At 43.4% G+C, this 27,955-nt stretch overlaps 1 protein-coding gene across 1 annotated transcript in view; it reads left to right on the top strand.

Moving 5' to 3' along the window:
* Window positions 1–1,418: 1,418 nt before the first annotated feature.
* Window positions 1,419–27,955, top strand: part of spns2 (SPNS lysolipid transporter 2, sphingosine-1-phosphate) — a 104,414-nt gene continuing 77,877 nt past the window's right edge. The window contains exons 1-2 of the mRNA XM_063031495.1: window positions 1,419–1,843; window positions 21,540–21,605. Coding sequence (XP_062887565.1) covers window positions 1,630–1,843; window positions 21,540–21,605 — 280 coding nt within the window. The 5' untranslated portion in view covers window positions 1,419–1,629. The remainder of the gene's footprint in view (window positions 1,844–21,539; window positions 21,606–27,955) is intronic.

Below are 27,955 nucleotides of genomic sequence, written 5' to 3'. Positions count from 1 at the left end.
AAGGCACTTAATCACACATTGCTCTAGTCTGTGCGAGGAGTGGAGCCCCACACAGACTTCCAATCTGCGCCTTCTGAAGCATGAAAATGCCCGACGCAGGCCTCTCGTGGTCTGAGACGACGTTCCCTCCCCCTGTGAAGAAAAGGAATTTCAGGATGTATATTGTATACATTTCTCTAGCATTAAATGTACCTATTGAAACATGTTCACACCCTTCAGTGCAACACATAAAGTACATTAGAAATATAGTCACTGTTGTAACATTGCGGGGGGGGGGGCAATGCTGGCACAAGAACATCTCTCAGACAACCAGAGAGTAGTTTTCATGTTATTGGTTGAGCCACTGACGTTCTATTCTCCCATAAAACACAGAAGAAAGACACTCAATCCACGGATTCAAGGCTGGACCTTAGAGCAATTCTCATCCCTCCACTAATTTTCCCTGTAGAATGGCTCCCCACATTCCCAACAACTCCCCCCACTTACACACTCGGGACAATTTACAGCTACATTTAGATGACTGGCCTTTGTGTCTTTGGGATGTGGGAGGGAATGTAGCACCCGGTAGTCACAGGCAGAATGTGCAAGTCAGGCAGCAGCTTCACCTGCTACCCCGCCCTGTCACCCGAAAGCAGGGAGATAACTCTCACTCAGCAGGCAGCTGGAATTTTTGGTGCCCCACTGCAGTTGGAGGCTCCCTTCAGCGTCGCATGAGGTGGGGGAACTCCCAAGACACAGCACCCCCCCCCCAAGTGACGAGTGCTGGAGCCCCTGGAAAGAGACTGGCAGCCGGGGAATCAGCGCCAACAGTTACTGCCACCTCAGGCCACGACAGAGGGGCAACTACACCGACTGTCATTCTCATCCGTGCACCAATTTACCGCGTTTTATTCCGATCGCTTTCGGTACCTCCATCCTTCGGGGAAAAGCTAAAAGTTTCTCATGGGAAACGCAGAGTAATTTAAGCAACTTTCCTACGCCCATAAACTCAACAATTTTCTCACAAAATACGGAATAAAACAAAAAAAAACCCTCCAAAATTAGAAACTCAGGAAGCCCTGCCTGTACTTTTAATATTCTGCGCGATTTGCAAGTTCATAACAACTTGCTTTAAAATCTGAGTGAGGTTTAAAATAAGGGAATAGTTCGGACGAGTGTGAACTGTAAACAGATAAATGCAGTGATATACCATTTGAAATCAGACAAGAAAGAGGTACAATGGGTGTTTGGGGAAGGATCAATTCAAAGGATGTTCAGAGCGCTGGTCGGGAGCCGCGTTTCTCCGAGCGCTAGAGGAAGCGTTATCTGCACCCTCACGTTCATTTGGCCAACGTATTTCGGGCTTGTGTTAGAGACGCCCAGGGAAACCCAAAGGGGGAGGGACGAGGTTAATCGGAAACCACGCGTTAGTGGAGTGGGAATTTAGAGCCATCGCGTCTTAAATGATTGCATTGGATGGCAAGATCGGTGGGCGCGGGATCCTTGTGCAGGAGCCGAGGTAGATGTAAATACGCTGTTTATCGCACGGACACACACACACACTCGGGTGCTGCTTGCTTTTAAGGAGGAGCTTTACACAGGTTCCAACAGCCTCGGTTACCCCGGCACAGGCTGCGGCTCCCAGGGAAGATGTGTGTGGATAAGGACACGTCCGAGTGCCCGCTCTCGGTCTCTGTCTCCTCGGAGGAGATCCAGACGCTCAGCGGCTCGGTTCCGATCGGCGACTCGGCATCCAGCCCGGCGGAGAAATTCCGGGCGCTCTACCGGCTGCGCCCGCACATCGCAGCGGGGGTGCTGAGCTTCGGCTACGTGGTGAATTACATGGATCGCTACACTGTGGCAGGTAACGGCTAACCAGCGGGGCGTGGGGCACCTTACAGGGAAACTTATGCACCTGCCTTGGGGGGCGGGGGGTCTCCAGCGGGGACACTAGTGGCCACTGCTCCCCGCTGTTGGGTTTCAGTCATAGGGCACTGAACGAGAACGGTCCCTTCGGCCCAACACGTCCGTACTGACAAAGATGCCCTTCTGAACTACAAACAGTCGCATTGGCCCGGATCGTTCTAAACCTTTCCTGTCCGTGTACCTGTCCAAGTGTTTTTTTTTTATAGTCATAGTCATACTTTATTGATCCTAGGGGAAATTGGTTTAAAGATGTTTTTAATGTATCCGCCTCAACCACCCCGTCTGTTAGCTCGCTCCATTGAAATGGGTCGAGTCGTTAAGGAGATGGGATGCCAAGGTGTCCGCTGTCTCTCTTGAACTTGATCCTGACCCTAACTCACATCAGCTCCGTCTTGTTCCGGGCATCCCGGGGAAGAATGCGCAGAGGTCGCGGGTTACCTGTCCCCGAGGCGCCATCCCAAGCTTGTGGGCAGTTTGGCCGGGTCGTCTCTTCGCAATCGCGCAGCGGTTCCAGATTACCCCAGAAACAATGGAGCCGAGCGGGTCAAACCCGCTGACAGGACACCGTTAACTTGCTGGCTGGGTTCGATGGGAGGATTAAAAGGGCCCGGTCAGTGGATGCATTGCTACAGTCCTGACTTCTGTAGTTTCGATCTTCAGCTACCAGTTCGCAGTCTCTCCTTATTCGCCGTGGTTCTTCATTACCCGTAGAGGTTGAGAACGTAAAATGGCGAAGGACTGTTAATGGGGGGGGGGGGGGTAGTCTCTCGAGATTAATTGTATAAATGGGATTCCTTTTCTTAAAATTATACAAATTCATTACCGATGCTGAGCGAAAGGGTGGTTTTGACAAACAACTCCTAAATCCTTTGTATATTACCACCATCGGATGTAGGTTGCAGGTGCAAGTTTAATAGATTGTTCTGTATTTTCCATAAATTATTAAACCCACTCCAGGTTGCCCTGTAAGAGCATTTTGAACTCTGATTCCAGGATTGACTTAATAGAGAGACCGTCCATTAGTGACTGTCCTAGGAGGTCAAACCAAGAGAAAGCTTCAAAGCAGAACGAGAGGTCTCGCCGTCAACTGCACACAGCACTGTTCCTCTGACTTTGCAGACAATCATGTTTTATCGTTTATGCTGTTTTACTGTGTAAATCGATTAGAACCTTCACCAGAAAGGGGTAATAAATTGTAAAATGGCAATAACTTGTTTTAAAAAATGACTATTCTGGCAAAGCCACCATCTTCTCCTGAAGATCCATAAATTCTTCGGAATTTCTGCATCTAGATGTTAGTTGGACTCGCCATAGAAAGTCGGGCTTGGAACTTAACAGCACAATTATCTATGCTTTTGCAACATCACTGGACATTTTCTGCTTCGGAACAAATTGAAAACGTGCAGTTTTTAATTCATACAGATAGTTACTTTGCTTACGTGTTTTCTTGTCCCTTCTGTTTCCATTCTTTCAAATCTTAACACAATGTTTCTCCTCTTTTCTCACTTTTAGTACATTTTGTACCCTGTCCTATTTCCTTCTCTATTGTTCTTTCATTTTAAGCCGCCTGGTTAAGGATTGTGACAGATAATATTACTGCAGTTGATTGAGATGGAAGATGCCCCACTAGTCTGTTCACTCTGCAAGTGTGGAACATTCTGAACCACAAAATATAGAGAAGAATTAGGTCATTTGGTCCATCCAGTTTGCCCCTCTATTTCATTTTGGCCAGTCCATTTTCCCTCTCAACCCCATTCTCCTGTCTTCTCCCCACAAAATTTCACGCCCTAACTAATCAAAAACCTATCAACTTCCATCTTAAATACACCCAATGACTTGACCTTCATAGCCGCCTATGGCATTGAATTCCACAGATTCACCAACCTGTGGCTAAAGAAATTCCTCCTAATGTCCATTATAAATGGATGTCCCTCTGGTCCTAGGCTCCCCGACTATAGGAAATATCCTCTCTACATCCACTCTTTCTAGGGTTTTCAGCATTCGATAGGTTTCAATAAGATCCCCCACCCCCATTCTTCTAAATTCCAAGGAGTACAAGCCCAGAGCCATCAAACACTGATTATACAATAACCTGTTCATTCCTGGAATCATTCTTGTGAACCTCCTCGGATGCCTCTCCAACGTCAGCACATCCTTCCTTAGAGAAGGGGCTAAATCCTGCTCACATACTCCAAGTGAGACTCACCAGTGTCTAATAAAACCTCAGAATGACATCCTTGCTTTTATATTTTAGTCCTCTTGAATTTAATGCTAACATTGCATTTGCCTTCAACAACACCAACTCTACCTGCATGGTCATCTTTAGCGAATCCTGCATGAGGACTCCAAGTCCTTTTGATTTTGTATTTTCTGTCTGTTTGGAAAATAGTCTATGCTTTCATTCCTTCTAACAAAATGCATGACCATACACTTCCCGACACTGCATTCCATCTGCCACTCCTTTGCTCATTCTCCTAATCTGTCTAAGTCCTTCTACAGACTCCCTGCTTCCTCAACACTACCTGCCCCTCCATCTATCTCTGTATCTTCTGCAAACTTGGCCACAGACCCATAAATTCCAACATCCAAATCATTGACATATAATGTAAAAAGAAGCAGTCCCAACAACACTAGCCACCGACAGCCGCTCTTTGCCTTCTGCCAGTCAGCCAATCTTCATACATGCTAGTGATTTTCCTGAATACCATGGGCTCTTATATTTTAAGCAGCTTCATTTGTGGCACCTTGTCAAATGCCTTTTGAAAATCCTAATAAATAACGCCCACCAATTCTCCTTTGTCTATTCTGCTCGTTATTTCCGCAAAGAATTTCAACAAATTTGTCAGGCAAGATTTCCCCTTAAGGAAACCATGTTGTCATGTTCTTTCAAGTACCCTGAAACCTGATTGTTAACTATAAGGGTGAAAGACCTTGATGGAAGTTGTATACAGGCCTCCAAACGGTAGGCAGGATGAGGGCTCCAAATTACAGTGGGAGATGGAAAACACATGTCAAAAGGGCAACGTTCTGATAGTATTGGAGAATTTCAACATGCAGGTAGATTTGGAAAATCAGGTTGGTGCTGGATCACAAGAGAGAGAATTTGTAGAATGCCTACGAGATTACTTTTTAGAGTAGCTTGTGGTTGAGCCCTCTTGGGGAAAGGCTATTCTGGTTTGAGTGTTGTATAATGAACCAAATTTGATTAGGGAGCTAGAGATAAAGGAACCTTTAGGAGAAAGTGATTATAATATGATAGACTTTATCCTGCAAGGGAGAGGGAGAAGCCAAAGTCAGATGTGTCAGTCTTACAGTGGAGTAAAGGGAATTATAGAAGCATGAGAGAGGAGCTGGCCAAGGTTGATTGAAAGGGGATACTAGCATGGATGACGGCATAACAGAATGGCTGGAGATTCTGGGAGCAATTAGGAAGGCACAGGATAGATGCACCCCAAAGAAGAAGTATTCTAAAGGCAAGATGATGCAGCTGCGGCTGACAAAGGAAGTCAAAAACAACATAAAAGCAAAAGAGAGGGCATATAGCAGAGCAAAATTTAATGGGAAGTTAGAGGATTGGGAATTTTTTAAAAACCAACAGAAGGCAATTAAAAAGTCATAAGGAGGGGAAAGATGAAATATGAAGGTAGGCTAGCCAATAATACCAGAGAGGATACCAAAACTTTTTTCAGATATATAAAGAGTAAAAGAGAGGCAAGGGTAGATATCGGACCACTGGAAAATGATGCTGGAGAGGTAGTAATGGGGGACAAACTGAATAAGTATTCTGCATCTGTAAGTTAGAGGTTCAAGAGTGTCAGGGGGCAGAAGTGAGTGCAATTGCTATTACTAAAGAGAAGGTGCTTGGGAAACAAAGAAAGGTCTGAAGGTGGATAAGTCACCTGCACCAGATGGTCAGCACTCCAGGGTTATGAAAGAGGTGGCTAGGGAGATTGTGGAGGCATTGGTATTGATCTGTCAAAAATCACTAGATTCTGGCATTATTCTGGAGGACTGGAAAATGGCAAATGTCACTCCGCTCTTCAAGAAAGAAAGCCGATGAAAGGAAATTATAGGCCAGTTAGCCTGACCTCAGTGGTTGGGAAGATGTTGGAGTTGATTGTTAAGGATGTGGTTTTGGGATACTTGGAGGTACATGACCAAACAGACCAAGATCAGCATGGTTTCCTTAAGGGGAAATCTTGCCTGATAAATCTGTTGGAATTCTTTGATGAAATAACAGGCAGGATAGACAAAGGAAAATGGGTGGATATTGTGTACTTGGATTTTCAGAAGGCGTTTGACCAGGTGCAGTACATCAGAATGCTTAGCAAGGTAAGAGCCCATGGTATTTCAGGAAGGAGACTATCACGGACAGAGGATTGTCTGCAGGTGTGGTAATACAAGCAGGAAATTCTGGAAATTCTCAGCAGATCAAATAATGTCTGTTTTGGGTTTCAGTTAACTTTAATTCTCTTTCTACAGATATTACCACACCTGTTGAGTGTTCCAGCAAGATCTAAATATTGCCTTTACTGTGGTTGCTGTTTTAACACTAATACATACATTGTTCGTTAATGCTTGCTAGGTACAGATTAGCACTAACTGCTTAATGGTGCTGCAACTCTGTTGATTCATATGTTCATAGTAAGAAAGCTGATTTGGATGGTTACAGGGGAAGATACTCAGCTCTGTCTTCCAGTCGTTTCTCTGGATCATATGCAGATTATTCCCTCCAATACGTTGCACTGTTTTGTCAGTATTTCATATTAAGTAAGGTAATATATCCAACAACTCAGAAAGTTGCCATCTTTAGCCACCATTCCTGAATCAGACAATTGCCTGCCCCTGAGCAGACCATACACATTGTCCGTGGAGTTGGGAGAGAGCTATTCTTTCATCACATGTCCATCGTATAAACAAAATCTCAGTAATGCTGAGAAATCTGAAATTTAAATGGAAAACCCTGGGAATTCTCAGCAGGTGAGGCTGCTGAACTTGAATCCTAATGAAGCTCACAATTAATGCTAGCCAAAGCTGCGCTATCATACTGTATCTAACTCATGGGGTCTCTCTCTTAACCTCACAATCTACGTCGTTATGGTTTTGCACCTTTCTGTCTGTCTGCACCATTGTGTTATTGTTTTTCCTTATTCTTCTCAATGCAATGTTGTAATGAAATGATCCATATGAATGCTACGTTTTTCATTGTTCTCGGCAAGTGACAATAATGAACCAATGACCCAATTAAATTCCCTACTTCTGCTCCACCTCTGCTTATAGAGCCACACTGGTGCCTTCTCCAATGCTTTGCTCTTAAAACCCCATCGTGGCTTTTGAGACTGGTCGTGGTCTTTCCCATCCTCCACACATTATCCCCCGCCCTCCAACATCTCTGGAACATCTCCTCATACTGTATCCTTTCCTCAGTTGTACACTCCTTGAAATCCAAGCTCTCTGCCGGTGGCAATGGGCTCTCAGCTGCATGAGGTCTAGAATTCCAGGCTCATTTATTTAAGATCCCTCTTGAAGCCCACCTCTTCAGTGAAGCTTTTGGTCATCTTTCTGTGGGATGCATTGTCACTCTTTCAATCGCTGGTTTGGAAATATTTCAGATGAGCACCTTGTGAAGGGTACTTGCCTCTGACACGTGCATAATTGGCTTGCAGTAGGAATGTAGAAACTGCTACATATGTAAAGCCACAAAAGAAATGCCTCATTAAATTGCCCTTTTAATAACTGAATTGACTATCAGGTCAAAAAACAAAATCAGTGTTATCCTCGTGTAGAGGAACTGGTGAATGTTGGTGTTGATCATCCATTTAACATATGCCAATGAGCAGTTACGTGTACATTATAAAGGTAAGTAATTGTATATTTCCCAGTCAGGGAGTGGAATTATTATATAGTTCATAGTTGGGGTAATTGTATATTTCATGGCCAGGGAGTGGGCTAAGTATATATGTCGCAGTTGGATTAATTGGTAGGGTGTAGAACGATTGAATAGTTCCTAACTTTGGAGTACTTTTTAGGAACCGGGTCGATTGAATGCTTCTGATGTAGTGAGTGGAGTAATTCTGTAAAATTCTATTTAATGAATTAATCTACATAAGGCAAGGCTGGCACTCATTCCTCATAGTCCATTTGAGCATCTGTTTCCTTCTGACGAAGGTGCTCCCCCTGGAGTGAGATGGGGGTTTCTTGGACTTGTAGCTATCAACACAGAAGGATTATTTCCGAGGTAGAATGGTGCATGGACTGAAAGGGCATCTGCAGTAGTGGTCTTTACACATACCTGTTGACCTTGACCTTCTTCCTAGTTAGGGTCGCAGGTTTGGGTTTATCAGGTGGGGAATTGCAGTACACTGTTTGGATGGTACAGGCGGTGGCTGCTGTGTGCTGCTGGTGGTAGTAGTGAGTGTTTACGATGGTTAAGAGAAAGAAGAAATAGAGTTGCTGGAACTGTAAGATACAAACATTTGCTGGAAACCTGCAATGGAGTGTTGGAAATACCCAAACATGAGAAAGTCTGCAGATGCTGGGAACCCAAAACAGCACGCATAAAATGCTGGAAGTACTCAGCAGGTCAGGCAGCATCCGTGAAAAAGAGTGAACGGTCGACTTTTCGGGCTGAGGCCCTTCTTCAGGACTGAGAGGGAAGTGGGGAGATAGCCAGCAGAGCAGGCTGTGTCTGTGTAGAGAGATAAACATACTTAACATGGTAATTGGTCTATCATTGCCACATGAACTGAGACATTGTGTTTTCATGCCATCCAGACAGATCATTCCATAAGTAAGTTTATAAAGGTAGTTCAAAGTAAAGACTAAGATGAGCTATCATTATGACTGGCCAGTTCTGACACAAACTGGAAAGGCTGGTTATCTGAAATATTTGAATTCAGTGTTAATCTCTGAAGGCTGTCGCAAGCCTAGTCAGGAGGCAAGTTCGTGTTTCTCATTGGTTTATTGGGCTTTGTTGAAACAATATAAGATACCAGAGGCAGAGTGAGAGAAAAGTGGAGAATTAAAGTGACAGGTGATCCAAGAAATGGTGACAATGAGCTAGCAGTTTCCTGCCACTTTAGTGGGGAGGATGCAACTCCATATTCCAGGAATGCAACCTCTCCAATGTTAATTTTGGGAAGTCACTTTGATCTGAAGTCAGGTTGTAATCTATATGAGCGAGGGTGAAGAAACAGGTTTTCTCAGCTAGGGAAATTGAACTCACAACCATTATAAAGTGCACGCTGAGCCCAACGCTCAACTTGTCAGGTCCAAGACCAGACCAACTGCACTCAATGCACGGCTATAATTCATTGTCCTGTGAAGAATGCCATTGAAGGCAGGGACTGTGTGCGTGTGTGTGTCTACATGTTCATATCTGTGTCTCTGTGCCCATGGTTCTACATATATGTCTGTTTAGTGTTTCAGTGTGAATGTTAATAAGCATATTAAAAAGTGTTGTACAATACTGTGCACATACATATAGCTAGGGTGCTTAAGACTTTAGCACAGAACTGTGGTAATTTTATGCAATTGCACGTTTCTGCTGCAAAAAAAAGTCACGACATATGTGAGTGATGATAAACCTTGATTCTGATATGGGTCTCTATTGTGGACTGAGAGTGGGAGGAGGGCAGGGAGAGGGGAATCATGGTTGGGGAAAAGGGGAAGGGGAAGCATCAGAGAGACATTCTGTAATGATCAATAAACCAGTTGTTTGGAATCAAATGACCTTGCCTGGTGTCTCAGGGCTGGGTGTGTCCGCACCCGCGCCAGCCCCTCCATGCCCCTGGCACTCCTCTGCCACCTGACCCACACCCCACCCATGATACTTCGCCCTCCCTGTTCCCAACACCCTTTGCTCCCGCCAGATTTACAAACTTGCTCTCTGCTCCACGCTGACAAATACAGTACTGTGCAAAAGTCTTGGACCTCAGCTATATATATGAGCCTAAGACTTTTGCACAGTCCTGTAGATCTCACAGTACATGGTTTGTTGTTCTGTGATTGTTTCTTTTCTGAGGCAGCAGATTCAATGTCATTAGCACACACGAGGTTTTAGACACATTTTGTTTTGTTCGAAGCTACTTGCTGTGATTTTAATTCACTCACTCTAAGTCTGTTGATTAAGTTCACAGCCCAGTGGGGCAGACTGCAAACCAGGCAAGGGCCAGATTTGATGTTTAATTTCTGCTGAATTAATTGGTGGAATCCAGAGGGGCAATTGGGCAGCTAATCTGGAGAGGAATCAGCCAAACACTTCCGAAAACCTCCTGGAAAATGCCCACAATGGGATCGCTGAGTGAGGACTGGCCTTGGAGAAACATTTAAGGCAAAATAATTTGGATTATCTTCTGGGGAAAGCCCAGTACCAGAGGGAAATGATAAAAATCACTAGTCAAGTAATACTGATTGCACGAAGTACATTCACTGACCCATGAGTCAATGCAAATCAATTAATAATACCAGAAGTTTGGGTAGATAATCAATTATGGCGAAAAACAGTTCAAGCAGAGGTGTTCTTACTGAACTGGCTTTGCTACAATGTTAGATTCTGGGTATAAACTGGACTGTGACAGCAGTGAGTGAATTTACACTGTAACTGTGAGAAGGCCAAATAATCACAAGTGTTCCTACACCCCAGGCACACAGTCATGATTGTGGGCTTTGGACTCGTTTTGTTTCATGGACATTTGACAAAACTGGTTATTACCGAGGAAAAAATGGAATTGTTGCTCAAGGTTAAAAAAATTAACTGAGAAAAGAAAAAATCAGAGAGGACAAAATGTTTTTGGACATCTCAACTGCTGTAGATTCAATGACATGTAATCTCTGTTGGTAATCCAGGACATCCCCAAATATATTACAGTCAATTACATCATGTTTGAAAACTCATCACAGTTGCAATTTGCATTTGGGCTGCACATAACAAAGTCCTAAAAGTCTGCTGCCAGAGGTACGTACTTCACAGTAAAGCTCCCTAGATACAGCCCAGTATCAGCGAAGTTTATTGTGCTGTGATACCAGCAACCAAGCATGTGATCTCACTGTGAAGCTCGCAATGCATTCTCGAATCAGCTTCAGTGAGTTTGTCCAAGTTGTGGGCTGAGACCCATTGAAGAGTGGATTTCAAAGAGGATGAATGGCTGGACAAAACGAATGGTCACAGTTCTTCAAACATCTTGGTACAACTTTCAACCATCTTAGTACAATGTGACTCAGGAGGGCGGCATCCATCCCCGCCACCCAGGACATGTCCTCTTCTCAGTTTTACCATCAGGAAAGAGGTACTGAAGCTTGAAGACACACACTTAGTAATTCAGGAACAGCTTCTTCAGCTCTGCCATCTGATTTCTAAATGGACAGACATTGAACCCATGAACATTACCTCAGTACTTTTTAAAAATTTCTGTTTTTGCACTGCTTATTTTAAGTTAGCTGTTTAAGATACATATATAATTACTATAATTCAGTTTTTTTCTATATTTGTCATGGTTTGCATTGTACCGGTGCTGCAAAGTTAGCAAATTTCACGACATATTCCAATGATGTTAGACCTGATTCTGAATCTGACTCATAAAATTGGATGATAATCATTGCAATCTCAAGTCAATAGACTATCGGAGACCAAAGGTGAGGAAGTGCCAGTGTTGAAGAGCTTTGGTAATCATGGATTCAAACTCAGTTGTTATACTTTCCCCAGCATGTCAGAATTTATTCATCTACTCTATTTATAAATGTTTATTTCCAGTAGATTGGGTTTGGTTTCTCCCAAGTCCCAGATTCAGAAAGGCTGTAAATCCCCATGTGCCAGCTAATCTCTTTCCAATATTTTCTGCTGCATTTCCTGCTTTCTTTCCTTCTCACTTCATGGTGTTGAGGGCAGACACATAGTTTGAACTTCTGGGACTCTGAGACTGCCAGACTTAATAATTCTTTTCCTGAATTGCTCTCTCTCTCTCTCTCTCTTGCTGTGAGGCAGCGACCATGGAGGGCCAGGGCATCGTTTGTCCTTCACCTCCAACCATGCTCTTTCAGATTTGGGAATGGGAACATCAGGTAATTATAATTTTGAGCTAATTTTAATGATCCAAACTGGAGATATTTATTGAAGGATAAATGAGATCTTCTACTTCTCGAGCTAGTCACCTTGAACGGTTGCCGACTGTTTTTCTCAAAGCGCTTTAACCATTTGATTGCTCAATACTCACAATATTTATTGATGTCTTTCTTCCGAGTAACAATTACATTTTAGTGTGTGGGCACAAGAACACCATTTCTTGTTTACAGTGTTTCACCTAAGTCTGTTCAAAGTCTCTGGCCCATTGGACTGTATTAGAAAGTTTAGCCTTGAGGGGAAGTCGAGGAAGGGGATGAAGGCAAAAAGGTTCAACATGTGCGATAGGATTCGTGTAAATAGATTTTCATAGCCTGCACGGACTTGGTGGTAGAAAAGCGTAGTTCCATGCTTTAACTCTCTATGGCCAGTGAGTGTGTGATCCATCTGGTGTGTGTAATGGGAGCTACAGCATGTATCTTGGCTGATGGGATCCATTCTGTGCATTTCCAGTCTGACACAAGGTTCAACGTGAATCACAGGAAACCAAAAAAATATTCCTTATATACTCCAAAAACACAGCTAATACTTTGCTTATATGAACACAAATAGTCATATATCCATAAGGGGCTAGCAAAGTTCAAAGTACAGATATGTCACCATATACAACCCTGAGATTCATTTACCTGCTGGCATACTCAATAAATCTATAGAACAGTAACTCTAACAGGGTCAATGAAAGTTTAACTAGAGTGCAGCAGACAACGTAATTGGGAACACTCTTTCCCCACCCCCCCCCCCCCATCACATCTGCATGGATTGTCTTGTTCAGGAGCTTTGAGATGATGGGAGTGCAGCCTGTCCTTGGACAGGTGAATGGTGTAGTTGGATAGATTGGAATAATCCCATTGGTGTGAGATTGAACTCAAGATCCAGAACAGGTTAGGATGGCAAGCTGCCTTCCAGAAAGGGTCCTACTGGACCAAATCAATCTCCATGGTCACTTCTACCGACAACTCCAACTGTCTGGATCTGCTTCAAGTTCACATTTGTTGACTGTTGTTACAACCTGCTCCTATTACTAATATTTGATCCCACTTTAAGGTCAACGTCAGCACAAACAAGATAAAATCTGCAGATGCTGGAAATCCAAGCAACACACACAAAACGCTAGAGGAACTCAGCAGGTCAGGCAGCATCTATGGAAAAGAGTACAGTCGATGTTTCAGTCCGAAACGTCGACTGTTTACTCTTTTCCTCAATGCTGCCTGGCCTGCTGAATTCCTCCAACATTTTATGTGTATCGCTCCAATGTCAACACAATCTTCCCGAGAAAGAAAGACCATTCAAATCCTTTGTATTATTAGCATCTTAGCTGTTTATGGTGTGGAATGCATGTGAGATGGTAGTGACTTGGGTAGGCCGGATGTTTTGACGTGCATTTACAGTTTGCTCTACCTCTAAAGTGCAAATGGATAATTTTAAAATCACTCCTGATTTACCGCTACTCAGTTAACTTGTCTCCCAACAAACACTGCTAATATTTTTCTCCCCTTTATTCAATCTGACAAGCATTAAAAATAGCAGTAATGTGTAAATGCAGAGGGTGCAAAGATCTTTATTTTTTACAGCGTGTTACTGTCAGATTGTTTCATGTATTTTTGAGGTTGAATTTTTAGACGATATCAAGGTGAGGAATTAAACGCTTCTATTTTGGTCACCCTGTAGTGTGGTGATTTGTCAGTGCGTTGACAGCAGGGGCAAGACATGGGATAAAGCCTCAGCAGCTTTAATCAGAAATCAGCACACCTGACCCTTTCACCTTTTCCAAACTGTCAGGACGTTATACTGCATCCCTGTTCTCGTCATATGACAGCTTGCCATTTCTTCCTGCTCTTGTTGCCATCCCTGGGGAAATTATTTGTAGGATCGGTTCATTATCTCATTCCCTGCAGAAACCTATGGAGAGGTTAGTCAGGATCCGCCCAGTCAGGGAGTATCATATTCACCTGAGGAGGTACTGCAGCATCAAGCGGGACTCAACGTCTCAGGAGCGACCGAGCCCCCTCCTGCTCAGGGTGACGAGGGGATGGCCCACCAACAGCTGCTGGAAATCTGTGCAAAGCAGAAAATGCTGGAAATAATTCACAGATTTGGCAGCATCTGTGGAGAGAAAAAAAAATGTCACAGGTTGATGAGCTTTTGTCAAGACTGACACAGTTGGGAATGAAATTATATATTCTCTCTCTCCCTCTCTCGAAAAGATATTTGGATAAGTTCATGGTTAGGAAAGTCTCGAACAGAAGTTCCAAATCTTTTTAATGCCTTGGACCCCTTCTGTTAACCAAAGTGATATCAGCCAAACACAGGCAAATGGGACTAGCTCGGTGGGCTGCGTGGTCAGCATGGATGAGTTGAACCAAAGAGTCTCTCCCTCCTTTTCCCCCCTCTCTCCCCTCCCCCCTCCCCCCTCGAATTGATGGGTCCTTACACTTGAATAAATTGTGCAGATTAGGCACATAGTTTCTTGATGTTTATGACAAATGTGGGACAAAATGTGGCAGCCGTGCATTCATACACTGTCACATCAGTGAGAGATCCTGTCCCAGCTGAATTGGAAGGTTATAGCTCTGGGCATGACTGGAGGAAGTCAAGCACAAGGTCGGGGCCCAGGTTTTAGTGCTTTGTTCCGAGAAGAGCAGGGGATTTCTCCTTATCCCGGCAATGTTTTTCCTACAGCATCTGCTGAAACGTGATTGGATTGTGTATCTCGTGGCTCTTTTAGGGACATGGTTATGTACGTACTGCCTGCCATGCTCCTTTCCATTACACAATGACAGCTCTTAAAGTATATAATTGGCTATGAAGTACCTCAGGGCGTCCTGCCAATGTCAGTGGGATTCAGTGTTATAGGTTCATTGATTGATTTTGGCCAGGAGTTTAGGGAGAGCTCACCTGCTCTGTGGGAAACAATTCCTTGAATTCTTTAAATCCTTCATAATTTTAAAAGCTGATGTCAAAATCTGGGCGTGCGAATGAATAAGTGAACCATTAGGAGTAAACTGACTGAATGGATTCTATCTGATCCCAAACTGTGGGTAAATTCCTGTGAATCATCTTCTACTAATAGATGTCCCGGCGGTAGAGAGGTGTGGCATTGTGCTCAGACCCTCGAGAGGTATTAGATCTGTCAATATTTTAAGTCTCTGTTTCCACATTGTCCAACTAGCACTGTTGGACAATGTTACATCAGTGCTGATCAGCGGCAGAACCTTGCTGCTCTCCTCCGCTAGAACAGGCAGAGTCCAGCTCTGACCTTCCAGGTGCAACCTCTGGGGCTTCTCGCTTCCCTGTATTTTCCCACTCTTCTGGAAAAAGAGCAAGACCAACATTTCCCTGTACATCCCCATAGGAAGTGTATGCAGCCTCTGTCCAACGGCACTTTAAACATTCCCGTCTCTTTTATTTCAGTTTGTGGTTTTAGAGTAAGTGCCTTTGTTGTGTTTTATAATTCCAGAAACTAATCGAAAGGAAAAGCAGTAGGATACATGTGTACTTAGGTTTTCTTTACACGTGGTGCTCACATATGATATGGTGGTGTTCGGGAAATTAATTTGCTATGGAAACTTGATTAAAGTTGATCACAAATGAAGTTAGACACAGAGTTTGAAGAAAGAAGAGCTCTATTCACGATATCGTGAGGAGTGGAACTGCTAACAGTGGGATTCGAACTCCAAATAATACAAAGAGCGCAGCTCCTTTTATACTCGTACAAATCATTGCAAAAGCAAAGGTTGCAACGGGACGCGATACAAAGGTTGTGGAGCATTCACTTTAATCACTGATAACATGTGGCAGGACTGCCCCTGTCCCGTAAGCTGAGGCATCACAGGCAAGCTTCACTGGACGATGGGGTTCATAGTGTAAGAGTACAGTGGCTGACATCACCATTTCTTTTACCTTTTGGAAAGCCATTTCACTCCGCTTTGTCCATTGCCCTTTCTTCCTGACCCGTAGTAATGAGTTCAAGTGGTGGAGCACAGTAGTCAGGTTTGGCAGGAACCTGTTAAAAATAATTGACAAATCCTAAAAACAACAACAACTCCCTTTGGCCTTGGGGCGTCCACCATTCTTTGAATTTTCTCGGCACTTTTGTGTAATCCTTGTGCATCAATAGTGTGACCACTCTGAGTGATGTTTGTTTTAAAGAATTCACTCTAGTTGTGCCGTGCTCTGAGCCCACTATCTTACAATCTTTTAATACTGTCCTGAACTTTGGAGATGTTGCAAGTCATCCTGATCGGTAACAATGATGCCATCCAGGTAACACGGAGTGCCGGGGCAGTCTTGTAGCACTTGGTCCTCAGCTTCCTGCCAGAGTGCAGGTTCAGATGCTGCTCCAAAAAGAAACCCATGATAGTGATAAAGCCCTTTGTGCATGCCTATGGTGAGAAACACTATGGACTCTTCTTCCATCTCCATCTGCAGGTAGGCCTCAGCTAAGTCCACTTTGCTGAAGTGTTTCACTCCAGAAAAGTTTGCAAAGATATCCTCTATTCCAGGCAGAGGGTATGATCTACTTTCAGTACTGGGTTGATGGTGACCTTAATATCACCTCGGATCCTGACAGACCCATTCTTCTTGGCTACTGGGACCACTGGCATTGCCCATGGGCTCTACTCAATCTTGGAAAGAATTCCTTTGGCCTCCATGTGATCTAGCTTACTGGTTACTTTATTATGGACGGTATAAGGAACCAGATGGGTTTTGTAAAACTTGGGTGTGGCATTTTCATTTAACACAAGCTTACCCTTGATATGGTTGAGTTTCCCAATGCCATCCTTGAACACTGCTGTGGCATCATCCAGTACCTTTCTTGATTCTCTTTTGGTTAACTCTATTGCAGAGGCTGTGGCATGCAAGTGGTGGATGGATTTCTAATCAAGTTGTAGTTGTCTCAGCCTCTCATGGCCTCAAATTGCTGTTTCAACTACATACAAGCCCAATGTGCCTTGCTGGTCATTGTATTTCACTGGTATAAATGTCTCCCACAGGATTTATCTTTTTTCCACTGTAAGTTCTTAGTTGGATATTGGCAAGCTTCAGTTTAACATCTGTGAAGTGACATTCAAACTCATTTTGCGGAATGAGTCAAGCCAGTGTCTAATTCCATTTTAATTAATTTGCTATTCACTTCTGGTATAAGCCATAATGCTTGTTGTCTTGTTAGTTTTCACATTGCAAATCTCTAGGCTACTCAGTCCTGTGTCACTCTCATCATTATCAGATTTTTCATCAACAGCATGCAAATTAGTGCTCTTTTTGAAACTGCAACTTGACTTTTTATCTCTCTCTCTGCTCTGTGCAGTCCATTTATTTTTGTCTGTCCGACATGCTCTTTGTTGCATTTTCGACAAGTTTCACCTTTAAACATGCATTGGTCTGGTATATCACAACAGTAACACAATTTGTTTGGTCAGGCAGGTTTCTGTTTAGATGTTGCAATTTTGTTCATGCTCACTTTCATTCCTGACTGCAATGCTATTGTATCTCCGTCTGCTGTTTCCATTGATACAGTTATTTCAACTACTCTTTTAAATGTGAGTTGTCCTTCACTTGGGAGACATTTTTGAATGTTTCCTGCTAAGACTCCACAAACTAAACAATCCCTTAGTTCATCATTAAGCCCCTCACTGGACTGACAACGCTCAGAAATTTCTTCAATTCAGCCACATAACCTGAAATGGTCTCTTCTTTGTTTCGATCCCACTGATGAAACCTAAAGTGGCCTGCAGTGGTTTTGATTCTAAGTGGTCATGATATCAGCAAAGCTAATTTTGGCTGGTTTGGTTGAAGTGTTTAAACTTCTAAGCAAACTTTTCACCTAATGCACTCAGCAACACTGGCATTCACTTTTCATTGTCTATTTCATTCGCTTCAAAATGCTGCTCAATTTGTTCAAAGGAAACAGTTGGCATTTAAATAACGACTGTTATGATTTTGGGACAATCCAAAATTACAGAAAAATATACTTCTTATGTAGAGGCACAATTAACATAGGAAAATATATGATGTGATAAATTCCATCAATCATATTGGATTTTGTTAAAATCAGGTCTACTGTCTTTATCTTTACTTACTATGGCACACATGTGGCTCATCAGGGTCATTCTCCTTCCCCTCATGTCTCTGTGGCAATGACAACTTGCTCTCTCACATTGCCCATCAGCTCCTCTTTGATTCTTTTGCCTCATACCTAGGCTAAGAGAGAGCTTGCAGTGGCCTAGTAACCTGCCTGCACGCCTTTGCAGTGGGAAGACATGGGAACAGCTTGGGGAAACGCACACAGTCACAGGGAGAATCTGCAGGATTGATCCCAGGACTCTGGCACTGAGGTAGCACTACCTGCTGCACCATCCCGTCACCCGTTCTAGCGAACATTCAATCTCCCTCTGTTTGGACAGTCAGGATGTGAAACTCTTTGATGTTTTCTGATGGTATAACTTCTCCAGATTCCCCATTCCCACTCTGATCCTCATACTAACATTTTTTAAGAAAGTGCCTTTTGCTTTGAAAAAACTGAGAAGGCGCTGAATGGTGTAAGTAAATGTTTACTTAGGAGTGTCTGTTCATTGACCTATGGACTGGAAACACCCTTAAAACCTCATCTTAGCAGAAGGAAAAATGTTATTATGATACAGCCTCAACAGAAATGATAGCACCATTGTAATAAAGGGTTTGAGGTAGCTGTGGAAGTTGGAGCCAATAACACCGTAAATGGGTGGAATTTCCCCTGCAACTAACCCGCAAAGGAGCTGATTCAAATATTAGCTGCTCAGCACAAAATTCAGTCATTATTTTTAGCACCTCAAAGATCTTTCCTGTCAATAGATTTTTTTCAGGCACATAATAGGCTGTATTTCCTATCTTTAAATGACCAACCTCAACTGCAGAACAGTGTACGCGACCTGGTTGTGAAGCCACATACTTTACTTTCTAAAACAGCTCCTCGCTCAGTATCAATGTGGGATCTTGCCGTGTGCAAAAATTCCCATGGCTCTCTGCACTTTCTGCATTGCATAGAAAAGATAATGGGTGTCGAAGTGCATTAAAATCTCCAGCGGTCATGGGGAAAAATATCAATGGAAGATGTTACGGGAAATGAAAATCAAAATCAAACCTGCACATGCTGCAAAATTGGGACAAAAACAGAAACTGCTAAAGATGCTCAGCAGGTCTTTATGAACCTGCGTAACCCTCTGAATAATCCCAGTCTCCTCAGCTGAGAGGTTTCCAATTTATTTACGTGCTTATAGTGAGGTGTACATTAACCGAGTTGTTTCTCCTCAGACAGCCTTCCATTTTGCATGGTTCGGATTCGGATCATGGGCATCAGCATTTCCCTAATTGCCCTTGAGCTACCTCGGAGAGCTATTTAAGTCGGCCGGGTAGAGAGTGTCATTGGGTCAAGGGTTCTGGGATATGGACCCAGCGATGAGGAAGGAAATGTATTTCAGGATGGCATGCAACTTGCAAGGTAACCTGCAGATGGTGGACTGTTGCCCTTCTCCTTGATGTTGTAGCTCTTGGGTTTCAGTTGGAGCAGCAGGAGGCAAGTAACTGCAGTGTATCTTGTAAATTTTAGGCACAAGGTAGCAAAGGTAAGAAAGTGCTGGAGTGTTAGACAAGAAGACTGATCTGTCCTGGCTAATGTCAAAGTTTCTTGAATATTGGAGATATACTGATCCAGGCAAGTGGGCAGAATCAAGTCTCCCTGTCAAAGGACCAGTTGCGCTATTGATGTGGCTGGCCCAGTTGAGTCTATAGTGACCCCAGGATGCCGTTGGTGGTAGAATGTCAGGGACAGGTAATTTACATCTCTCTTGGTGGAGGTGGACATCACTTGACACTTCTGCAATGCTTGACAGCCTGTGCGTAGGTGTCACCTGGACTTTGTTGCATGTTGCCAAGGGCCGCTTCTTTTGCTGTAAATGAAATCTAACTTTGTGCAATGGTAAGCAGACTGCAACATTAAGTACGGTTTACTTGCGCCGACAATGCCTTAGATCAATTTACCAGCCCAGGAACATTCCTCAGTTGGGAACAGATGTACTCTGGGCAAGAGGGCTCGAGGTAAACGAGTGCATGCACTCATCTGAAAAGGTCTCTTCTTTGTCAGTCTTGTCAATCATTAAATTTTTGACATCTGATTGACTGAAAATAAGGACTTTGTATAGGTTTCGTTCAAATAAATGTACGTTTTCTGTCTCACAAGGGTTCCTCCCTCCTAATTGTATGTTGTAATTTGGATTTAATGAAGACACAGGTGTTCCCTCACAAAATCCACGTGAGCTAACAGGTTAATCAGGATCTTTCTTACTGAGGTAATGAGGGATGATACCAGCAAAGGAATGAGAGTTACTGGGCCTCAAGATGTCAAATTGGGCCAAAGGACAGGTTTCAGTGCTGTACTATTCTATGTTTGAAGTGGGGGTGGTTAGCCATATTTTGCTTTGAGCTGTCTACTTCTTGTAAACCAGTTCTTGACACATGACGTGATCTTTTCAAAGGATTTGTAATGTATAGTGGTGAATACTGGTTGTTGGTCAGGCAGGAGGGGATGTGGCAAGTTGCTTTAGGAATAGCAGCCAAATTAAAGAGCATGTCAACCAGGATAACTTGGGTACCCTTTCATGACTGAAGTCTAAGAATCTTTTGCTCCAAAGATAGTTACCATTGAGAAGGCCTTGGTTAAACCACTGAAGTTCGTCTGACAAAGTCAGGATGACCTGAAAACAGCAGACTGTTTCTTGCTCTTCAAGGTAATGGAGGGTGCAGATGTGGGAGGTGCTTTGGTAGACCTGTTGGACCATGCACTTTATATCTGAGAGCAGGCTGGGTGGAGAGAGGAACAGTGGCGGGAGTGAGTGGGGGTGGGGTGGGGACACAAATCCAGTTCGGGGAAGGCCACCAATACCTCTGTATTTCAAATTATTGTTGATTTTTGGATAGGCCAACTGCAATTTAATTCAAAATGTTCAGTAGGGTATTCTGTCTTTATATTCTGACTGTCCAAAGAAATTTTCATCCATTGCCTACAAAGTAATTTATTACCATTTATAATTAATAAAATATTTGAGTTCTTAATTTGTTTTGCCAGTTTTCATATTTTAATTGTCTATCTTAATGTCCTTGACAAGCATTATAAACAGTGCAAGGACTATATCGAACCAATCAAAATTTAAAGCACTCTCTACTTGGCACCTAAGATAAAGCCAGTCATCCTTCCAACTCTGTAGCAGGTCAGGGGTCAGCTTTAACAACCAATCACCAGCTGAGCACACCTTTATGCGTTAGCCCAGTTAATCACAGAATGTGATGGAAATCCTTTCATGCTTTGTCCCCGATCTCTTCATTAACAGAGTCTCTTCTTCACCAATGGGCTTCTCAACTACGACTGCCTTCGTCAATCAACTGAATTCATTAGCGTTAGAAAGTCCCAAATGTGTTAATCATCTTCTAGTACTTTTGCCGTCCTCGTATGTTGCCGCTAATTGTGTGTCTTAATTATTTCCAGGTGTGTTGGCGGACATCCAAAGACACTTTGGAGTGAGCGACAGCAAATCCGGACTGTTGCCTACAGGTTAGTGGCCCGTCGCTAACCAGTTAGTTTGACAACTACAGAGGCCTGGCGTGGCTCTCCAGTAGCCCAGCAGTGAGTAGTGGGGCCCTCTGGCCAATAAGTGATTTAAGATGCTCTACGTTTAACCAGTCATCTTGGTGAAGCCATGGTTATGGGCGAAATCTGTTTAGAGAATTCATGTTAAATGGAAACCAGCACTAGGAGTAAAAAGAGCTGAGATTTTCATTTTTAGGCTTTAGAAGAGTGGATAATTATCATTATAAAGACCGAGTTGTGCTTTGGGTTCTTGTCAGCACTTGCATCATTTGGAAAATCACTGATTATGGGAAATCTTAAAATACAACTACCACCAGCTTACATCATACTCTAATTTCCCCACACAAAGTCTCGATACCCCCCTTCACCCTTCCTATTCCGCTACCTTCTTTCCCAATTTCTGATGTTCCGGAGTCCTGATACAGGGTCTTGGCCTGAAATGTTGACTGTTTATTCCCGTCCGTAGATGCTGCCAGACCTGCTAAGCTCCTCCAGCACCTTGTGTGCATTGCTCTAGATTTCCAGCATCTGCAGTGATCCTGGTTGACCTTCCTCTTATTCCCAATTTCTCCCCTTCTCTCCTCCTCCTTTTTTAGTGCTCCTTGCCATTATTTTCTCCCTACCACTTGTCTTTTTTATTTCCCTCTTTTCTCTTTGTTCCCCCTGCCCCCTCTCCTCTATTCTGCTACCACTCCACCCCCCACCATGTTACTCCAACAACGTCCCTGCCTCTTAGGGGTTAAAGGTCAGAATGGGATGCAAACCAGCACCACAACCGTCACTGTCTGAATAAAACTAACATTCGTTTTACTGTGTTATACATGGCAGAAATAATGAAAGGATAAACTAGATTGAAAGGAGTTGAAATGATTTCCTTGGGCACAATGTAGGTTTGCAGTGAAATCTTGTGGAGGAACATTCTCCTTTTTAAGAAAAGGGTAGAATTATTCTTTATGCTAAACTAGCTGCAGTGTGCAGCTAAATCACTTCAGTGCAAATAGCCCTGCACTGGGACTTCACAGAATGAGCTCTGTGTTTGTGTGAAGGATTATGAAGGAGGGAATAAAACGCAAGGTCAGAGATTTGTAGCTACACAGGAGGAAATGGGAACTTAATGATGAAAGAGACGAGGAAATCAAGATTCTTTTTTTCTCTCTGGGATTCAATAAATGTATCTTGTTTCTCTTACTTAAGCTTGGACTTAATCTGAATACAGCAAGTAATAGACAATTAATAATGATATGCTGGTGATACTCAGAACCCCTCCTGAGGCTGTAGGCAGGCTGCCAGTTAAAAATCCGCATGTTTCTCTCATCAGTTGGAGCCTCAATGTCATGTCCGGGCTTCTTCAGATTATTTCAGATTTCCAACATTTGTCTCTGGCCGCTCGACCGGGATCGAGTCTGAACTTCTGGGGTTTGCCACTGCCCGTTTCTCACATGAAGCAGGCAAAATTTCGGAGGAGGGAAGGATGGTAGTGGAGGGGAGGGGGAGAGGGAGGAATGGGGCAGGCAGGAAAGGGAGGCTAAGAGTGACAGCGAGGGGAGGAGGAGAGGTAAAGAGGGTGTTATCGAGCATAAAAGTATAACGTGGAGAGATCACCCGGGGTTTCACCTGTAACTGCTAAACCTTCGAGTGACTGTCCAGAAAATCGGAACAGATTCTGTCCGTGCAGACAGTATTGCTGAAATATCACTTCAAAGCTTATAGCACAGAACTGTGGATTTGTACCACTGGTTTCAATGGGTTCATCCAGGTATTACAAAGGTGCTAGTCCTGTGAGGTAATGCTTTCAGATTCTGAATGGCACTTAAATGTGTTTAAACCTGAAACTGTCTAAGCATTAGAAGTCAGGGCTTCCAGATCCGTATTATGGTGAGCTTGTAATGTGCCATCCTCACCATGTAAAACCACACACCACTCCTGACTATTGATTCCACTCCATGCCATAGAACTATTGCATTTAGGCAAAAACCCATGTAAGGCAGCCACCCCGGATCTTATACCCAAAACAGACCATTCGCAAAAGGAGATAAAGGAATGTTGAAGCAGCTTATAGCTTTTCCTACATTTCTGATTTTGTTTTAAATGCTTACAGAAATGTGTGGCTTAGAACATGAAATCATAACATGTATGGCAACAGGGAAAGGCCAAGAACACTGCATTCTTTCAGGGGCTATGTATTTGCAGAAGGCATAGGGTTCCAGGGGCAAGTCGAACATTACACAGTTGGCCTGTGACTATGTTAATTGATACGGTCACAAATAGCTGTTATTTTAACTTTGGGCAAAAGTGAACACCAGATGAGTTGGCTCTTCTATATCTTTTCCTTTCTTCCTTTATGATGATTTCCGAGCTGTTGCTTTTGTCTATTTTCCATTATCAGTCTTGAATGACCCTAAACCTTACTGATTGTAAGTTCAACTCCATTTGTAGTATCAGTCAGTTCTGCTTCTGATTTACAATTAACTTACAATTTGTAAACGGAGGGGAATTTCTCATCAATGGCTCTAGGAGGTTGGGATCAGAGGAGGAGGAGGCTTTGGAGGCAAAAAGCACACTGAACATATTTCCAGTCATGCTCACAAAGCTGCTCCAGCAACACCAGGAGAGGCAAAGAGCCCAATCTATGAGCAGTATCACAGGTATCAGAAGTAGCATCAGTGGAAAGTTAACAATAGCAAAGGTGGCAGGGCTCGGGTGGGGGGTGGTGGTGTGCTATGGCATTGACTGATATAAGCTGTGTAAATTAGTAGAGCACCTACAGTACCTTGGCTAGCTGTATTGCTGGTTATGCATGTAATATTTAAGCAATCGATACTGAAGCTGTTATCATTTTTAACTGGCAGTACTGTGCACCTTCACAGTGGGTGAGCTCAGTCTCGGGAGCTCAGGGCGTTAGCAATTTACCAAACGGAGTTGGAGCTCTTCCCTCCCCCCTCCCGGGGTTCTGTGATGGCGCCAGGGCTGCAGCGCTTGTTTCTAATTTGGTTTCAGGTTCATTCTGTGTGCGGCACCAGTAATTGTACTGTTCATTGCAAACCTTTGCATCAAAATTTGCAATTTGCTTCGAAGGTGCTGCCTGCCATCAATGTCTGCAAAGTCATTAGCGAAGAAGTCTCTTAAACTGATGCAGTGCAACGCTGACATTTTAATATGCATAAATTAAAAACAAGTAGTTGGTATGTGTAAAATTAAACCTGCAGTCATCCTGTTCCTTGGCTGCATTGAATGTGAAGATGTCCTGGGTTCAAAGACCGGGTAATATCTGGTATGAATTGTACTCGATTTGCACTTCACTCAGATGCCAGGGGGGTGCTTTTACATAACAACTGATTAAAATGGAAGGGCCACACTGTGGAAAGTTGTCCATCCAGAGAAATCTCACCAGCCTGCTGATTCCAGTTACACTCCCTGTGGACTGTCTCAATGTGCAACTGAAGGACAGGATCACCTGGTCTCATGTTGGACTTGCCCTGGGAGGTCTTATCAGATGATCTCCAGTTGGTTCATATGAGGAACTGCTTAATTTCCTTGACCTCCCTCAAGTGACTTTTGGGGCAGTTAATGTCCTGCAAGTTCTCCAGTTTTAGCTGAAGTCTGAATTGCCCTCATCTGTTGGAAAGTATCTTTGGGGTGGCCTGAGAATGTGGAAGGCCTTCTACCAATGCAACAGAACAAGAATGACTGCTTCCTTTCAAAACAATAAAATGTTCCATTCTTTCCAACTTGCAATTTCACAAAGAGTGCTACCATCATTCCTTCTTCATGGGGAAGTAATTTAAACTCACAGCCGCAAGGCAAGTGATGAAACTGTACAGGCAGATTGGTGCCTTGTTGTCTGACCGTGAGATTGATACAGGAGACACCCAGCTTTCAGTTCCTACAATTTAATGGGAAATGGAACAGGGTGGGTTCCATGGGAGATCACTAACGGGTGGGAGTTTCAAGCTGGACAATTGGTCAGAAATCTCTTTTCCTCTGACTCCTTTAGCAAGTGACTGTGATTGTCATTTAGGGTATAATCAGTCTGATCATAGTTGGATGCTGCTTGAGTTTCTTAGATTTGGGAACTGGTGCAGGGTCTGATGTCAGAAAAATTTAAACAGAAAATGACAGTGTCATTCTAAAGCCCAGACATAGCAATGCTGTACCATTTAGACCATAAGACATAGGAGCAAATTAGGCCATTCAGCCCATCAAGTCTGTTCTTCCTTTTGATAATGGCTGATTTAGTTTCCCTTTCAACCCCATTCTCCTGCCTTCACCCTGTAACCTTTGTCACCCTTACTAACCGAGAACCTCTCAACCTCTAGTTTAAATATACCCAATGACTTGGCATTCTCAGCCATCTGTGGCCATGAATTCCACAGATTCACCAACCTCTAGTTAAAGAAATTCCTCCTCAACTCTATTCTAGGAGGATGTCCTTGTATTCTGAAGCTGTACCCTCTGGTTCTAGACTCTCCCACTACTGGAAACATCCTCTCCATGTCCACTATGTCTAGACCTTTCAATATTCAGTAGGCTTCAATGAGATCCCTCCTCATTCTGTTAAACTCCAGCGAGTAAGGCCCAGAGCCGATGAATGCTCCTCTTACATTAACCCTTTCATTCCCAGGATTATTCTCAAAAAAAACTCCTTAGAACCCTCTCCAATGCTAGCAAATTTTTTTGTAAATATTGGGCCCAAAACTGATCACGATACTCCTAGTGTGGTCCGACCAATACCTTATAAAGCCTCAGCATTACAACCTTTTATATTCTAGTTCTCGGGAAATGAATACTAACATTGCATTTACTTTCCTTACTATGACCCAACCTGCAAGCTAACCTTGAGGGAACTCAGTGCTCGGACTCCTAAGTCTTTTTGTACCCCCGGTTTCTGAATTTGCTCCCTGTGCCTTTATTCTTCTACCAAAGTGTATAACCGTACAATTCCCTACATGTATTCCACCAGCCACTTCTTTGCCCACCATCCTAATCTGTCTACATCCCCCCTGCCTCCTCAACACTGCCTGCCCCTCCACCTATCTTTGTATCATCTGCAAGCTTGGTGACAAAGCCAGTACTTCTGTTTTCCAGACCATTAACATGTACTGGTCGCTGAAGCCAACCAGAAGAGGCCCACTCTTAATACTGATCCTATTTATCCATATTAGCTCCATTGCCTTCTATGCCTTGGCGATGCAAATGTTTGGGTATCCCTCTGACTACTCTTTAGTTGCACAATTTGATACACTTCCCGTATTAAAAAGGTAAAGTCTGCAGATGCTGAAAATCTGAAATAAAGACAGATACTGCTGGAAACGCTCAGCAGGTCAGGCGGCATCTGTGAAGAAGAAACAGTTAATAGTTCAGTCAATGACCTTTCATCAGAATACAGATTCAAAGGTTTAAAAAGAAGCGGCAGGGTCTGGAGTTACCAAACCAAGTGTCAGATGTCTAAGTGAACCAAGGGAGCGTTGGTTTCTGTGATCAAGTCAGCCACTTTTAATTGTTATAGGTTTTCTGAGGAGTATATTGCCAGGTCATTACCATATAAATGGGCTGAGCTCCAGCACAGTGCCACTGACAGCCCATTTATCAGGCACAGCGAGTGATGAGACTTGGGCCAGCCCTTGACCTTCCTTTTGGCCCTTGAGCTAGAGTTCCTGCAGATCTGCTCTTGCTCGTCTTGCACAGGCTGCTTCTGTTAAAGTGAGACCCCCTGTTGTACGACAGAGCGGGACCCGGCCATGCTATCTGCGGGTTGCAGACTGCGTCCAGATAGGAGCTCAGTCAGGCAACTACATTTCAACATTGCAAACTGAACTTAGACCCTGTGTGGGCAGACTGATCATAAGCGAATGCTTCTTAAAATTAGAAGGAGGGTCGTCTTCACCCTCTTGCACACCAGTCACACAGGATATCAAACTCACACAGGGTTCTCTCTCAAGCAGTAAGGCGGCAATCAAAGTTGAAAGTAAATTTATTGTCAAAGTACATGTATGTCACCATATAGAATCCTGAGATTAATTTTCTTATGGGCATACTCAGTAAATCCAGTAACCATAATAGAATCAATGAAGACTGCACCAACAGGGTGGACAAACTGTGTGCAAAAGACAACAATCTGCGCAAATACAAAAATAAAGAAATAATAATAGTAAATAAATAAACAATAAATATTGAGGACATGAGATGAAGAGTCTTTAATAGTGAGTTCATAGGTTGTGGGAACAGTTCAGTGATGGGGCGAGTGAAGTTATCCCCAAAGATTCAAGAGCCTGATTGTTGAGGAATAGTAACTGTTCTTGAACTTGGTGCTGTGA

The sequence above is a fragment of the Mobula hypostoma genome, chromosome 23 (genome assembly GCF_963921235.1).
Source record: "Mobula hypostoma chromosome 23, sMobHyp1.1, whole genome shotgun sequence".
NCBI lineage: Eukaryota > Metazoa > Chordata > Chondrichthyes > Myliobatiformes > Myliobatidae > Mobula > Mobula hypostoma.
This window is presented reverse-complemented; position numbering and strand designations above follow the sequence as displayed.